The 16,015-nt window shown below is 40.8% G+C and overlaps 1 protein-coding gene across 2 annotated transcripts; it reads left to right on the forward strand.

Moving 5' to 3' along the window:
- The first annotated feature begins 609 nt into the window (after window positions 1-609).
- LOC123068785 (protein RST1) lies at window positions 610-14,735 on the forward strand. Of its 2 annotated transcripts, none has more exons than XM_044491441.1 (24): window positions 610-1,371; window positions 1,747-1,830; window positions 2,342-2,618; window positions 2,759-3,009; window positions 3,763-3,940; window positions 4,040-4,230; window positions 4,918-5,018; window positions 6,348-6,423; window positions 6,878-7,009; window positions 7,088-7,169; window positions 7,331-7,403; window positions 7,494-7,668; window positions 7,891-8,021; window positions 8,099-8,187; window positions 8,382-8,470; window positions 8,564-8,776; window positions 9,276-9,353; window positions 10,338-10,520; window positions 11,174-12,028; window positions 12,103-12,399; window positions 12,871-13,509; window positions 13,624-13,771; window positions 13,926-14,047; window positions 14,156-14,735. In XM_044491441.1, exons 1-24 carry the CDS (start codon window positions 694-696, stop codon window positions 14,516-14,518), a joined length of 5,505 nt encoding a protein of 1,834 aa, XP_044347376.1. In that variant the 5' UTR covers window positions 610-693; the 3' UTR covers window positions 14,519-14,735. The 2 variants fall into 2 exon arrangements, with proteins under 2 accessions (XP_044347376.1, XP_044347377.1); XM_044491442.1 differs by having other exon boundaries at window positions 3,769-3,940.
- Window positions 14,736-16,015: the final 1,280 nt, after the last annotated feature.

Raw genomic sequence — 16,015 nt, forward strand, 5'->3', positions numbered from 1 at the left:
TCTTCCAGAGGCTTAAACTTCACCTCTTGAGCAAGGTCCCAAGCAGATCGCATATTGCGATAGAACCACATTTGACTATAGGTCTTGACCGAGTTCACCCGCGCAATAGCTACCCATCTAGCCGCATCTTCAGGAATATCGACCTCATCGAGAACTACATCATCCAAGTCCTCTTCCTTCAACCCAAACTCTTGCATCATCTTCTCTACCTCGCTGACCCCCGTAGCGCTAGGGTTTTCGGCAGAAGCCATGTTGCAATCTCACCCGATTGAGATCGTATCGGGTTGGACAAGGGGAACCCTAAGAACGCCCCGCTCCTCCGAAGCCAGCCCGTCCCCCAACGAAGAGCGTGGAAAGATCGGCGAAAGCTGCGGGGGAGGTTGATCGGCGGCGACAGGGACAACCAGAACTCCAGGAGGCGGCGGATCGCCTCGGAGGAACAAAACCCTAACTTGAGGGAAACGCAATAGTATTCCGGGGAGGGATTAGCCTTTCTTCTTCTTATCCTTCTTCACCGGCGCCTGGTAGGACGCCGCAACAGTTAGCCCATCTTTCACTAAAAAAAACAAGAAAAAACAATTTAGCCCATCTCATCTCGAAGACTCGATCGGCCTGGTATGAGTAGCTTTTACTCCTAGTCTCCCAACAGTCCAGTAGTCCACAGCCATCTCCGTCTCCGGCCACCGCATCGCCATGGCCTCCGCCTCGTCCGGCGCCGCGGCCTTCTCCCGCCTCGTCGACCGCACCCGGGTCCCGGACCCCACGCTCCAGCGCCACGCCGTCGCGGCCTTCTTCCGCCATCTCCTCACGCTGTCCCCTCCTCTCCCCGCGGCCGCCCACGACGGCATCTCCTCCCTCCTCGCTTCCCCGCACGCCGCTGTCGCCGCCTACGCCTCCGCGTCCCTCGCCCGCCTCGCGGTCTCCCGCACCGACCTCCTCGCCCCCGACGAGGCCCTCCCGTTCCTCATCGCATCCCTCTCCGCTTCCCCGTCTCCCCGCCTGGCCTCATGCCTCGTCAAGGCCGTAGCCGCGCTCGTTTCCTGCGTCCTCCGCTCGGGCCCCGCTGGCTCACGCTTCCCGCCCCACAACCACCCCTTCGTCCAGGCTCTCGCGTCGGCTGCTGACGGCGCGCGCGCGGAGCTGTCGCGGCAGGCGGCCAGGATGGTCGCCGAGGGGGTCGACGGCGTGGTGGGGTTCCTGAGGCCGTTCGTGATGTTTGCCGTGGTGAGGAAGGGGGACGCCGCGTTCGCGAGGGATTTGATAGGCGCGCTTGCCGCAGCGGCCACTGCAGCGGGTAAATCGGGCGGGGCAGTCCCAGTGCTGAAATTGCTCGGCGAGAGCTTGCTGCATTTCGGCCGCGGGGATGGGGAGGTATGTGTTTCGGTCTATTCCCTCATCGATGGTGGTATTCTTTTTTCTGGGGAATGCAGTTGTTGGTACTGTGGAGGAATCTAGGGCGCATAAACAACACCCCAGTCGTTTTGCATTTCGTTTGTGTTCGAGCAATGATTGTTGTGGCACAAGTGATTGTGGGTGTTACGATTCCTGTTCCTATGGATGTTAATGTTATTGTTTATAGTTGGTTTTAGTAGATAGTGCACAATGCGGTAAAAAGCATGAAGTTCATGTAGCTGATTGTGCATAACTGGGAATGTATTTGACAGTGTATTTTGTAATTGTCAAAGCCTCAAAGGGGGAAATTATCTTACTCTGCACATAATGTTGCCTGCATTTCTTTTTCTTCAGGAAGGGCGGCTCTGGCTTAGTTCTGTGGAGTGCTTGGTCGATGCGTACGTGATATTACTGAGGAAGTTAGCTCATGCTCAAAGGGTACTGCTCTTCTATGTTCTATCTGCTTATTTTGTGTAAATAATTGTATCCCTGTCTTGTTGATATTTAAAATGCAGTCATGTTGGTTATGAATTAGATACTCAGGAAATTCATATTCTAAGAACCAAACAGTTTGCTCCTGACTTTTAGAAATCTTTTGTCAACTATAACCTAAGAGTTATGGAAATGCTTGGTGAGCTAATTTTATATATTTATACAATCGTTAATGGAATACACCTGGGCATAGTTCGTTCATACTGGAGGTTAACTGCCTAGTATACTGATTAGTATGGTGCTGCACTTACCTAACATTGAATTACACATGAGCCTCCTCTATGTTTCATCATCCATTGGTGGAATTGAGGTAGGAAGCCAGTCAGGCAACTGACCAGTTAGTTATAGCCTTCTAGGGTCAATTTTCTTTCTTTAGTTTCTTCAGTTCAAATGCTTATATAATTCGTATGTATCAGCAATGCATCATACTTGTGCTATAACTTGCTTCTTTTAACAGCCAGCCTATGATGCCCAAGCAAGTAGTGTGGAGTTGCTAGAAATACTTTTGTCGCAATGTTCACTTCATCACCAACTTCTGGGAATGTCTTGTGCAGTTCTTCAATTATCAAAATATTTGTTTTCGGTGCAAAAGGACCTTGGGTTATGCTATCTTCCTGAAATTTCTGGTGTTCTCAGTTCTCCTTCTTGCATTCTCGGTGTGCTGGAGTTTGAATCTGAGCAACTGGCTGGATTGAAATTTCTGGCCTTCTTGATTGAATGGAGACATGAAAATGGTACATTCCTAATTTTTTGTAATCCCCTTTCCCCCTCTCTTTTGCAACCTATAACTTAAATTTTTAATTTGGTTTTCTTTCATGTTATGCAGACACTAAAAACTTGGCTCCTCATAATACTTGATGTTTTTTGCTTGCAGCGGTCAAAACAAATGAAGTGGTACACCACTTTAGTGAGGAGCTTCTCTGTGTTCTGCCAGTTATCAACCTCGTTATTTCTCCATCGAGATCTGTTAAAGCAGTGGCATCCCATGTGCTGTCAAGATTTAGCTTGCTTGTTTTGGAGTTACCTGCTTCTTGTTCATCAGAGAAACGAGACATTTCAATGGTCCACCACATAAGCAGACCTACCTTTATCCTTCCTAAACTTGTACATCATCTATGGTCTCAGGTGATGTTTTACCCCTTATTTTTTTGCTATGCTGCAACTCTGCTTGTTTTCCCCCTTTTGTGTAAAGCACCTAGTGGAGAGATAGAGATGATCACATACCTTTTTGTTCCTTGTGCACCTAGTTGAAATATTTGTATTGACAAGAGTCACCAGAAGATGGGAATTCTACACTTCGCGTCTTCAACAATTGAACTGCTGATGTGGCATGTTAGAGCTTTGTTTATTCTGCAATAGTTTTAAAACTTGAGTATAATGTTCTATAACATTTTTAGATTTAGAACCATATCCGGCACCGGCATCACCCAACGTAATTACTAGTCATTACTTTACCAAATACATAGACATAGACCCAGTCCATAAAGAGAGTTCTGCTTTGTTCTGAGGGTGTCACAAACTGAATGGTATCCCTAGAGCTCAGAGCGTGCAGCCAACCTTGGATCAGCATAGCAGTTTGCTTATCATGTCTGTTTCACAATTGGTCAAGTCATATTTGCATGCAACCTATTTCTGTTAATAACATATGTTGTGTACCCCTATATGCTAGTGTTATACTGAGTAAATATTCACGCAGATATTGGCCCTGTTTCCAAATCTGGAAGAGAGAAAATGATGTTTTCATGTGGGCATAGGTCTACCCATTGTTTGCTCCTTATGCACTCAACTTCTCTTGCAAGAAATGCCACTTTGATTTCATAGCTGGTTCATTATGCGTTTGTAGCTCATATATACGTTAGTATTAATTCTGCTTTCCAGTTGCAGTCATCTTCAGGTTTCTTTTTTACGAAGTATGCAATTTGCAAGGGATTGCCGGAGTCAGCTGCAAACTATTCAGAAGCTAATTATTGGACAGACCAAATAAACGAGTATCTGTCAGTCCTTGCCAGAGAAAAGCTTACACTGGATGGCTCATCTTCAAAAACGATGTCATCAGGTCGAAGAATGTACTTGTACTTTTACATATTGCCTTGTGGTTTTGCTTTGTGTAATCCGTAAAACAGGTATGGAACTCACTCTGTCTAATTACTTGCAGCACCAATATCATCGCTTGTAAGCTCTGTAGTATCTGTTTTGGTAATGCACCCAAAACTTGGTACTTCTGCTGCTCGTTCCTTGGGTAATCTTGGTGCATCAGATTCGAAACTGGGAATGCCGCTGTTGCTAGTTATCCTCTTCTATTGCAAGATTATGTACAGCAATGATAACCTCTCAGCAAATAGCTTGGTCAGTGCTGTAATTTCATCTTTGCCCTTTATTTGTGCGCTAGTGTTTTATGATTACATGAATTCTTAAATAAATAAATTAAAAAGATGCAAATCCTTATCACACTACTTAGATTAGACCGACACCGATCTTCACTATCTAATTAAATGTTGAAAATAGGGAAGCCACAGCTGTGAACACCATAGAATCTGGACATCAGGAGTGAGAAATACCATCCTTAATGTAGGGGTAGCGTCGGCATCCTTCATAATAGGTTGCTGCAGCAATCACGCAGTCCCGTTCCGAGGGCTGACTTCTGTATCATTAGTTCAAAAATGGAGTATGGAATAATTATTTTTGCTGTCAGTTTGTTTTATTTACTTGGATATGTTCGTATAACATAGTATGATTAATTTCCTTAGAGGTATAGACTGTATTTAGTGGCTAACTCTAGTCAACCCTTTGAAAAAGATAGCCATGTATCTGTTATAAATTACTCAAGAAAGAATCCATCTAAAGTTCATTAACCTATTCTATGGTCTCCTCTTTCTGCTGCCCCACTCCCCCGCCTTTCTGCCATGCTGTCTGGCCATCTTGTGCACGCTAGTTACCCCAACGTGTATCTCGATTCATATCAGTATCTAATAAACAGAATAACTGCAAGCAGAGGAATGTACTTGACATTTATTTTTGCTATATCATTTGCAGCTCAGTTTGCTTGAGTCGTTGCCATCACTTGCTACACATGGTTTTGTGCTTCCACTTGCTCTGCAATTGATATCACCAATGCTTAAAAAGGATGCAAAATCGTAAGTACCTCGATTCTTCATCCAATTTCGACATCAGTGGGCTCAACTCAAGTTTCCTGTTATTTTTTGTATTTGCTTGTTTTAGCTGGCTTGTCCTGTTCTGACGTGGAGCGCATATACTTTGTTTTCACCCTTTTCTGATTTTTGAAAAATTGTCCACAAATCCTCTTCATATAATAAGAAACAGAGCAACATACGTGATCATGCATACAGCAGGAACCAACTCATTTCCAACACGGATTGGGCAGTTTCAGAAAAATTAAGAAGCAGCTGACAGTGTGAACATGTCATCATTGTTTTTAGCGCATAACCAGAAAATGACGTGCAATTTTTAAATACAGAGCTTGTGACTATTCTGCATGCAGTAACAAGTCATCAACAACTTACCAAGATATAATATATGGTTTTTGGGAGCCTGTCCAATATATATCAGGAAAATAAATATCTTATTCACAATTCTATTTTTAATTCAGAAGTGATATTTTGAAGAGGGTAAAATATGATTGTTGGTTGCCTTTAATAAATGTTAATACTTTTGAATACAAGAAACTTTTGTCTTGATGGAGAACTGAGTAGTGCTCGGTTAGCTAGAGCGCATGTCTGGGAGCTCGCCCATCCGCATTTGAGGCTCAGCCTCCGCATATGTCTTATTTTAAAAGAAGCCCTGGGTGCTAATGCATGTGTCTTATTTTAAACTTTTATCTTGATATTTTTTAAGTTTTTACTTGTCGACATACAACTACTAGAGAATACCCTGTACGTTGCTGCACGAATCGACCGCAGTATATTTCGGGTATTTGATTGTATGAAACATGAATACTTGAATTACTAATATATGAACTAAAGCTAAAAATACTCCCTCCGTCCTAAAATACTTGTCGGAGAGATGGTTGTATGTAGACGTATTTTTGTTCTAGATACATCCATTTTTATTCATTTCTACGACAAGTAATTCGGGACAGAGGGAGTACATATTATATATTGTATTTGATTATTGTGTAGTTGAAAAATATTTTTGGATATAAATGGCATAATATAATGGAGAAAATTTACCATGCTTGTTGAGTGGACTTTTGATGAGGTGGCATGTGTAGTGAGGTGGGATGTGTGCATGGGATCAACTAATAATGGCAAACTTTTTCTCATCTATGTTGTGGTGGGCCTTTGATGAGGTGGCATGTGTGCAACTGTGCATGTTAAGATAATAGAGGTAGTGGGGAATTAGGATTACTATCATAACAGTATGTGCTGACGCAATGTTATTTATTTCCTATTACATGATATTCATTTTAATATATCATCGTGTTACTTCTGCATGGTAACACACAGGACTCTGTATGCTATTGCTGTTCGATTGCTTTGCAAGATATGGATTATCACAGATTGGGCATTTCCAAACTTACAAGTAAGGGCACATAATAAGTTAAATATTAGAATCTTGTTTTGCCGCTATCAAAAGCATTAATACATCGCTTTTGAGTGTTTATGTTATGAAATATTGAAACTTATGCATACCATATGTTTCTGAAGCAGTTCTGAATGGCTAGAGTGATAACTTTATGCCTTTATGTCGCTTGAATTCAAAACACAGTCCAATCGAGACTGATGAGTGGATCATCACGTCACCTTTCCCTAGAGTTTAAGTTACGAAAAAGTCAAATAGTTAGCTAAAACCTGCTATGTAAATAAAATAAGAGAAGCTCTTCTCCATTCTTGAATTTTAAGCAAACATTTCATGTAATGTTCTTGAAGACGCATACCATATGATTAATGAAAGTTTGCCAATCTGTAATTTTCTTGTATCACTGGTTCACTGTTAGAATTACAAGATCATCACTAATTTCCGCTTTCTGAAATAGGGAGTTCTGGATCCTGAAACATTTTCCAGTTTCACTACTGATAGAGAAGTTTTCACAAGTATTGCTGCATCAGTGCGTGATGTTTGCAAGCAGAACCCAGATAGAGGTGTCGATCTCATATTATCTGTCTCGGTGTGTATTTCCGTCATCTTTCTTGGCTCATCATGCATTCTTTCTTGACTTGGTCCGCGTTCTAACACTTCCTTGTAGTCTTGTATTGAGAGCCGTGATTCTGTAGTTCAAGCTCTTGGCCTGGAGAGCCTCTCCTATCTCTGTGAGGCGGACATCGTGGGTAAGTTGATTGTCACTCAGTACATTAGATTGTCGACCTCTTGAAATATCGATGTTATATGAAGTCATGTCATCTGAAAGCTAGCAAAGAGTATGGTTAAATCTTAAGAACTCATGTCTTCTGAACTTCACTTCTGAGGCAAGCAGCTCATATGCATGCAGATTTTTATACTGCCTGGAAAGTTATATCAAAGGAGCTGAAAGATTATTCAATTGATCCCATGGTTTCAAATGGGTAAGGCCACTGGAATGATGCATTTAATACAAATGTGCTTATGTGCACACCAGTTTAGTTTGGTCTGACTCTTATCTCCCTTTCCTTCAGCTTATGCATTTTGTTGAGATGGGGAGCAATGGATGCTGAAGCATATTCTGAAACATCAAAGAACTTGATACAAACATTGTGGAGCATTGGTACATACAAGAAAAATAACGCCGAAGCTGATCATCTTTGGATTAAAGCAAGAGGAACTGCTTTTCATTCATTGTCCCACTACAAGGTTCTGCTGCACTTTGTTGTGTTATTGTCTGCATCTCCATATTTGTAATACTTTGACCAAAAATTGCATTCCGTTTACTTCTTACATTTGGTATTCTGCGTGTTTCTTTTGGTAAATTACCCATGTGTTGTATCTCTTGTAACTATAAGTTAGCTTCTCTACTTAATGAAAAGATATGCAAAGCTTCTGCGCGTTCTCTTAATTTTTGGTTGGTATTTTCAGATCTCACTTATTCAAGATTCTATTCCTGATTTCTGGAGGAGAAACTATGAGTGCTTTACTAATGAACATAATCTGGAAGTTCTCAAAGCTATGGAGAACTTTCAAGTCGAGATTATCAAATTTGAGCACATGTTAGTATATTTTCTGAAATTACCCAGTTCAGATGCTCATGTACATCCTTAACTGAGGTTTTTCCCTACACATCCAGAAACCGCCGTAGAGTGACCACAGATAAAAGAACCACGGTGCACAAATTTGAGAAGTTATTGGATGTTCTCCCTCAGTCCGTGTTTAAAGGTATGCTCGTCATATGCAAATGAGTTAAACATATGTAATTTGAGAAGTTATTTGATATTTTGTCCACTATCCTGTTTCTTAAAATGCTCCTTTTTATGTTAAATATGAAAATATATATAATTTGTTCTGTTCTATGTTTAATGCATTGTGATGGTAGCTTCAGCTTTTAATCGGCTAAACTTTTCAAATTGTAGAAAAATCCGCACACCATCGGTTGCCTGGTGCAGCTCTTTTAACCATCAAGTTTTCCTCAGAGGACATCCTTCGTGAAGGAAAATCTAAGGTAGCATCTTTAAAGTTGCATGTTTTCATCTATAATTGCCAAAACGTGTGTCCTTCTATACTATACCGATCAGTTACATTTTTTTATTCGCAGGGTTTGTCTAGAGTACATGCTGCATATGAGCAGGCATTAATGGAGATGGCTGAATCTATGTTTATATCAAGAAACATTGTGGTAGCTCTTCTTGCTTTGCATTCATGGAAATCATTTGTCTCCCATTGGATGCAGGCAGCTGTAACTTTGCTTGACACTAAAGAATCTTCAAAGTTGAATAAACCTTTAAAAGCAGCTAACGATATTTTTAAGGTGCGTACATGTCTTAGTTATTCATTCAATTTTATAGATTGTCTTTGTTCAAGAAAACCTTTATCAGAACTTGCCACAAATGCTACTAATAAAGTGCCAGTTTAGATGATGGGGCGCTGATGCAAATAAAAGAACATAGTTTTTTGGAATTTTCTAACAACTCTCTCTATGTATGTATGCAGGTTTTGAGGTACATCAGTAAATGTTATGGCTGCTGCTTACTCAAATAATAATCTAGTGTTTACTTTAAAACTTTTTATCGGCAACATGCTTACTCAAAAGAGTCATCCCACAAACTATGGATTATGATTGTTATTTTGACATAGGCTAAATATGATTTTGTCCATTTAGGTGTAAATTACCAGGATTTTACTATCACATGGATCCATCCTTCCATCTTGCTATCTTCCTTTTCCTCCTTTTACTTTCATGAACAAAGTTAGCTTCGTTTCCCTGTTAATGATAATTTTCCCCTAAGTTTTCCTAATTGTGATTGCAGATATTGTGCAAGTGCGTTCCTGTATCTAATCCTAGAGTTGCTGTTAACATTACTCTTGCAATTGGAGCGCTGTGCTTGGTAAGGTTTTTTTAGTTGATATTTTAGTCATTCTCAAGTGTGATTATGATTGTAGCAGTATGATGTACTTCTGATGATTTTAGTGCCATGCGTTTTTTAATTGTCTCTCCTTCAATGCCATGTGGCTAGTTAAGATATGGATGCAGTAGCTCATGCCTCGAATATTGAATGCACTCATCATTGCTGGATGCAGGATTCAGGATTTTTAACCTTTGCAATTTATTCAACCATGCAATATGAGGGCTCTTGTCTCTATGTTTACGGTTTTTAAGCCTTTAACTCTATCTATCTACACTTCTTTACCAAAAAAATACAAAAGCCACTGGTGTTTACAGATGCCACAGTTTTTATGGTGTGCATATGGCTGGTACTCATGGTTACTCCCCGTTCTAATTGATTTAACCAGAGTTTCACTCTATTTCCTTCATGCCCTTCTAATTTGGATTTTTCTTGTGTGTTCCTCTAGCGAAGGGGAGCCTTGTGACCATGAGGTCACGGGTTCGAGTTCTGGAAACAGCCTCTTGCAGAAATGTAGGGTAGACTGCGTACAAAAGACCCAAAGTGGTCAGACCGTCCTTGGTGTTAAGTTTCATGCACTAGCCAACGCACCCAAAAATCTGAACTGATGGAAAGGTCTAGACAATCCACATATACACTTCAAGACCCGGACCCTGCGCAAGCAGGAGCTACGTGCACCGGGCTGCTCTATTTTTGTGTGTGCTCCTCTAGCAATATGTGAACAAGTTTTAATTTCTCTAGCATTCACGGCTCAGCTAAACATACGGAAAACACAACTCTATAAATACACCCGACACACAGAAACTAACATCTGACTTAAGTATATATTCGTAGCATTACTATTATTGGCTCACTTTTAGCCTTCTAGCATTGAAGAATACAGTCTGTATCTCTGCGGTATCTCTGGTGTGTTCCTGAGTGGTTCTCGATTTTGATGTAATTGCTGTCATCTTGTCTTATTGGCAGGTAGTTCCTCCGACTGCCCATCTAGTAATCACATCTGCATCTGATTTTCTTTTGAAATGGTTACTGCAATATGAGCATGAGCACCAACAGTGGTCTGCAGCTATCTCTTTGGGATTTATATTCAATTGTTTTCACCCCACGGACAAAAAAAGCAAGCTTCAGGTTATTGATGGACTCTTTGAGGTACATGATTTTGCTCTCCATGATATTTCAACTTTTTTGTACTAGGTTGATTATTCCTTTCTAAAAAGTACTCCCTCTGTCTCGAATTAGTTGTCTCAGATTTGTCTAGATACAGATGTATCTAGACACATTTTAGTGTTAGGTACATCCGTATGTAGAAAAATCCAAGACAACTAATTTGGGACGGATGTAATATATAACTAGATACCAAGAACCATTTTTCTTGATTTACTTTCAAACACAAACATTCAATGTTACCGACACACATGTCACTCGCATGCCTTGCTGCCAGACATGTTTTTGTGAAAGATTGCTTGGCGGTTGCTAGTACTACCTATAAATATAGCTTCCAGCCAGCTTCACTGTACTGTTAGGAGCTTATGGTGCCTTGCTTCATGCAGCAAACAATGCCTAGTATATGTTCATTCAATGATCATGCTGCCACTTGCTGCAGTTGATGGCATCTCCTTTTGACATGCTTTATTGGAATATTATTATTTGATATAATGAGTACTCCTTCCGATCCAAAATAACTGTCGTGGTTTTAGTTCAAATTTGAACTAAAATTGAACTAAAACCGTGACACTTATTTTGGATTGGAGGGAGTATATGTTATAAGTTTCTCACCATGTATTATGCCCTTTTGCATCCAGGTTATCTCAAATGCTGATAGTTATCTTGTAAAAGGAGCTTGTGGACTGGGATTAGGTTATGCTTCCCAAGGTCTTCTAACCAGAGCAGATAGTACATCTGATTCAGACTTAGAAGCAACTACACAATTCAACGAACGTGCATCAGTTAAAGAAGTTCTTCACACTCTGACTGCTTCATTAGTTAAACTATGTCCATCCTCATGTCATTCTCTCAAGAAACTAAGTATTTGTGGAACATTCTCCATGGAAGGAATGGAAGAAAATTATGACAGCTTAGATGATGATCCTTGGGCTATTGCGGGACTTGTTCTTGGTCTGGGAAACTCTGTTGTTGCTCTGTATAGGCTTGGAGCTTATGAAGACGTTATTGAAATCAAGAACATATTGATATCATGGATACCAGATGTTGATTCAAGCTCTGTGCTATTTGATGAAGTAAATTCAGTATCCCTGTGTATGGGCTCTTGCCTTGCTCTGCCATCTGTGATAGCATTTTGCCAGAGAGTGGAGTTACTGAATGATGATTTGGATGCTCTGTTCAATCGCTACACTTCTTTAGCTACTGAACTCCTGAACCTCAAGAAATCTGGAACTGTCTTTCAGAATTTATTGATGGCTATCTGTATCGGTGCTGGATCTTTGCTGTCTGGCATATTGAATGATGGGGTGCATGCCATGAAATTTGCTGATGTTAAGAAGTTTCTTGACAGTCTTAAATATATATACACCCATCCTTATCCTCCTCTTGTCCATTTGGGAGGCATGTTTGGTGCTGTCAATGCTTTTGGTGCAGGTGCTGGAGACCTCACTGGGATTGGTTGGCAATCAATGAATTCACAGATAAAGCATGAGAAGGTTTCTCCCCTTGCCCGCATACCCTAACTATTTACTTTTCTGTAGTGTTAGAGTAATCTTTTTTATGGGCACAGGAGTCAACTTTGGTGCGAGGTCCTCTACTTACAAGTCCTGTTGGCGAGACTCTTTCAACGTCAATGGTTCAGGAAATATTTCTTCTTGCCAAGGACGCAGAGGATAATCACGTACGGAATTATGCTGCATGGGCTGTATCATTTCTTAGAAGTAGGTGGTTATTAGAGAACCAAAGTCTTAATGATAATGATTCTTCTCAAAGAAATTCCGTTGATTCCAGTCAATCAAGAAGTTTTTCTGCTGAAAGCTTAGTGTGGAACTTAAGTCTCTGGCTGAGGGATCTTAACTTTGAAAAGGTTTGATCTGAATCTTTCTTGAAAGAATAACTTGAGCTCTCACTTATTAAGATCAGGCTTTTATGTTGTACATTTATTAAAGAAAGTATTTTAGAAAAAGAGAATACACTTTATTCAACTCGCACTTTGCATAGGAGGCTAAGATGTGCATTGAAAACACAAAAGCTGGTGATGCCAAATACCCATACAGGCATGTACATTTTTTTCTTTTGCATTCCTCTTGATAACATGCATATCTTACACAAAAGCTTGTATTTGATGCAAAGATCTAACAGCTGCATCTACGTCATAGATGGTTCGAAGTTGACAGATAATTTGGGTCATGGTGCATGGATATTTTCCTAGCGAAGCAAGTTTACAGTTTGGCGTCATGTGTGAATCATCTTTTATTTATAGGGTTGTGGAGTTAGACGAGCAATTATTGGTTTGATGGTCATTTTTTATTGACTTACGTTATTTTACTATCTACAGCCTGGTGATGTAGTGCCAGTAAATACAATTGCAACAGTTTTGAAATGCCTTACTAAAGCTCCTAGAGTGCCAGCTATAGACTGGGGGGTTATAGTACGGCGGTGCATGAAAGTTGAGGCACAAATTCCTCAGAAGTCAACCAATCATCGAGATCCTACATTATTAAGGGAAGAATGCTTATATTTTTCTCTAGCTCATGCCGATCATATCAGTCCCCTTCTACAGTTTTTGGATGATCTGACAGATTTACCCAGGTTCAGGAGATTAGAAATGAACGTGCAGTCTGTTTTGCTCCAATATTTGTCACACCTAATGAAGCTCTTCTCTGATTCAAGATCTAAGAAACTGTACGAGGATTTAGCTGTGTACTTCTGTTCCCACTTATCTTCACACTTGGATTACTCTTCTGAGCAGAGAAGCATGTTAAGAATGTCCTTCTGGAAAGGCATCTGTAAGTGCCTGATGGAGGTGGTCTCTGAAGAGACCGACAGTTTCTCTTATGTTAAAAAATGCATCGAATGCTTGTTACCTCTGTTGAATCTCTGTAATGATGGTCAACCTGAATTCGTGGACGAATGGTCTGCTGCTATCAAGTGTCTCATTGTTGCTCAGAAAAGTTGGCCGGGTGATATGCTACAGGTGCTCCTCTAGTTTTTCTTCAGAAATAGTTTTGCATTAGTTATCTGTTTTAGCGAGCTCTATACTTCCTATGTAATTTCTATTCACAACTTTAACGTTCACCTTTCTTTTCAGGTGCACAGTACCACATCCTTAAGTGAAGGAGAACATGTTGATGCGGCAAGGAAGATTATCATCAGGGCAAGGTTGTGTTTTGCTGGTTGCATTTCTGCACTTGAGCTGGGGAACATAAAGACTACCATACTGAGTACAACAGCTGATGGTAACCGGCAACTGCATCCCTCAGCTTTGACTTGTGCTTCGAAACTTCCTGTTTGTCTGTTGCTGGGCCATGCTTATGAGTAGTGTTCAGTCTTTATATTTCCATTCTTTATCTCCTGCCCACCCCCATTGAAGGTAAACAAATATTGTTTCAGGCGTCTGGTGGAACGTTCTTGTTGAGGTTGCAGCAGCTGTATACTCTGCTGACAATGGTATAAAGAAGCAGTGGCTTTTGGATGCATTAGACATTGGTTGTGTTACAGCTCATCCCTCCACGGTAAATGTTCAGTTGCAATGTGTCCTGACAGTGCATGAGCCCAAACATGAACATGAATTGCTTATGGTCACTCATTGCCTTACTTACCTCTTTGTTCTAATATTTCAGGCACTGCGTTTTGTTGGCCTGCTATGTGGTAGCTGTTGTATCTATATGCCACTTCTCATTGTTAATCCAACAAACGTACTGAGTGATTTGCCCGTCACGCTGCCTTCCTTTCTCTCCAGCAGCATTTGGGATGACCTTAGAAACTCTGCCGCCGATAAGTTATGGTTGTTGACCACTCGCATCTACATGTGGGCAGAACAATTGACTCGTGGAGAGGGCCTTCCTTGCCATGATCATATTCATCGAAGTGAAGCTGAGAATGCAACTTTTCTTGCGAACATGCTGCGCTCTACATGCATCGCAGTGGAAGATCACTTCACTGTAGATAAACAGCTAAAGCTTGCAAACCTGGAGGCATTATGAGTGTATGGAGAACTGATTATCATTTTAACGATCTGTATGCAATAGCATATTTGTCTAGAACACCTATTATTGCTGTTTTAACTGATGATGTAGCAATGCCTTTGTTGTATATAATTTTAGTTAGTTTCCCCATATATTTTAAGTGATGGTTCTTAGTGTGAACATAATTTGGTGGAAGATAACCGGAGAATAAAATTGCTGTGTTCTCTGAATTTAATTGCACTATGCAACAATTTCTTATCGTCAAACTGAAAGAGCAGACTGCTGGAAAAAAAAGGGTAGTTATCAGAGGCCTCAGCCTGAGATGGAAAAGTTCAGTGCATGTTTACCTGGATCTCATTACAGGTAAACCGTATCATATTATGCCATATGTCCTGTCCTTGAGAGGTTATGTTCCCTATATATTTCTGAACTATGTTTCTCTAATGTGCTGGCATTTTATATGGTTCATGCAGAGAGTCTTTGACTCGAGTCAGAACCTGATGGGTACTCACCTAAAGCTTCGTCTGAAGATATCTCCATCAGTTTCCAATGCAGTGTGGGTCGCCGGTCATTGTTAGTCCCTCCACCAGCATCTCAAGGGCTGTTGTAGGTTAGTCTGAGCTTTCTGGGATTTGATCCCACGATCTTCTTGGTGGCCACATTACATCTTTCAGGCTGCAGGTACAGTCTAATCAAGTCCTCTTACACTTGAAAAACAAACAAAATCTGGTGCTGCTCTGTTAGTATGATATATCATGCTCTATAGAAAGATCAAATCAATATGCAAATGATCAAATATAAAATTAATCACTAATGATGATTCTCATTCTTTCAGAAAGACCCCCCCCCCACAAAAGCACCACATTTGATGCTTAAATTCCCGTCACGCCTTCTTTTCGTTTTAAAGTTATCTCTTGACTTTTTATTTGATGGAATCTGTCCTAAGAACTTACCCGCATTTCCAAAAATAGAAAAGGAACTAACCGGAAAGGCTAGTAGTACCATCTCTTTTGTATGTCCATTGCATTTAGCCTTTCGCCATGATGGATGTCTCTGGTTCACAAAATTGCTACTGTTCTGCCTACAACTTTAAGAATATGTCTCGAGTAGCTTGCAGGATACAGTTAGAAATGGTAATTTTGGAAGATTGTAACTGTTCCTAGTAAGTTAAAACAATATGATATATAGAAATAAAGATCGATAGAGAATGTCAAATCTAGGACACAGTGAGCTAGCTAGATGTCACTTTTGCACGTTGGTAGCTTCCATCTAGGCACACGACTCTTGTACGGACGGGTGAGATAAAGGAACCCCGGCGGAATCAATATCTCCCATTGTTCGTTCCATAGCCGCTAATCGATATGCTAGTGCGCCCCTTCCACCCACCCAAGAGCCTTTGGCAGATCAGCTAGCAGTGCCGTTAAAACCTTCCATTGCTTTCATGCGGATTCTCTTATCTCCATGGATCTCCCCCCTTTATATATTGTGATCAGATATGCTGTGCAGCCGCGCGGC

Source organism: Triticum aestivum, chromosome 3B, assembly GCF_018294505.1.
Source record: "Triticum aestivum cultivar Chinese Spring chromosome 3B, IWGSC CS RefSeq v2.1, whole genome shotgun sequence".
Lineage (NCBI taxonomy): Eukaryota > Viridiplantae > Streptophyta > Magnoliopsida > Poales > Poaceae > Triticum > Triticum aestivum.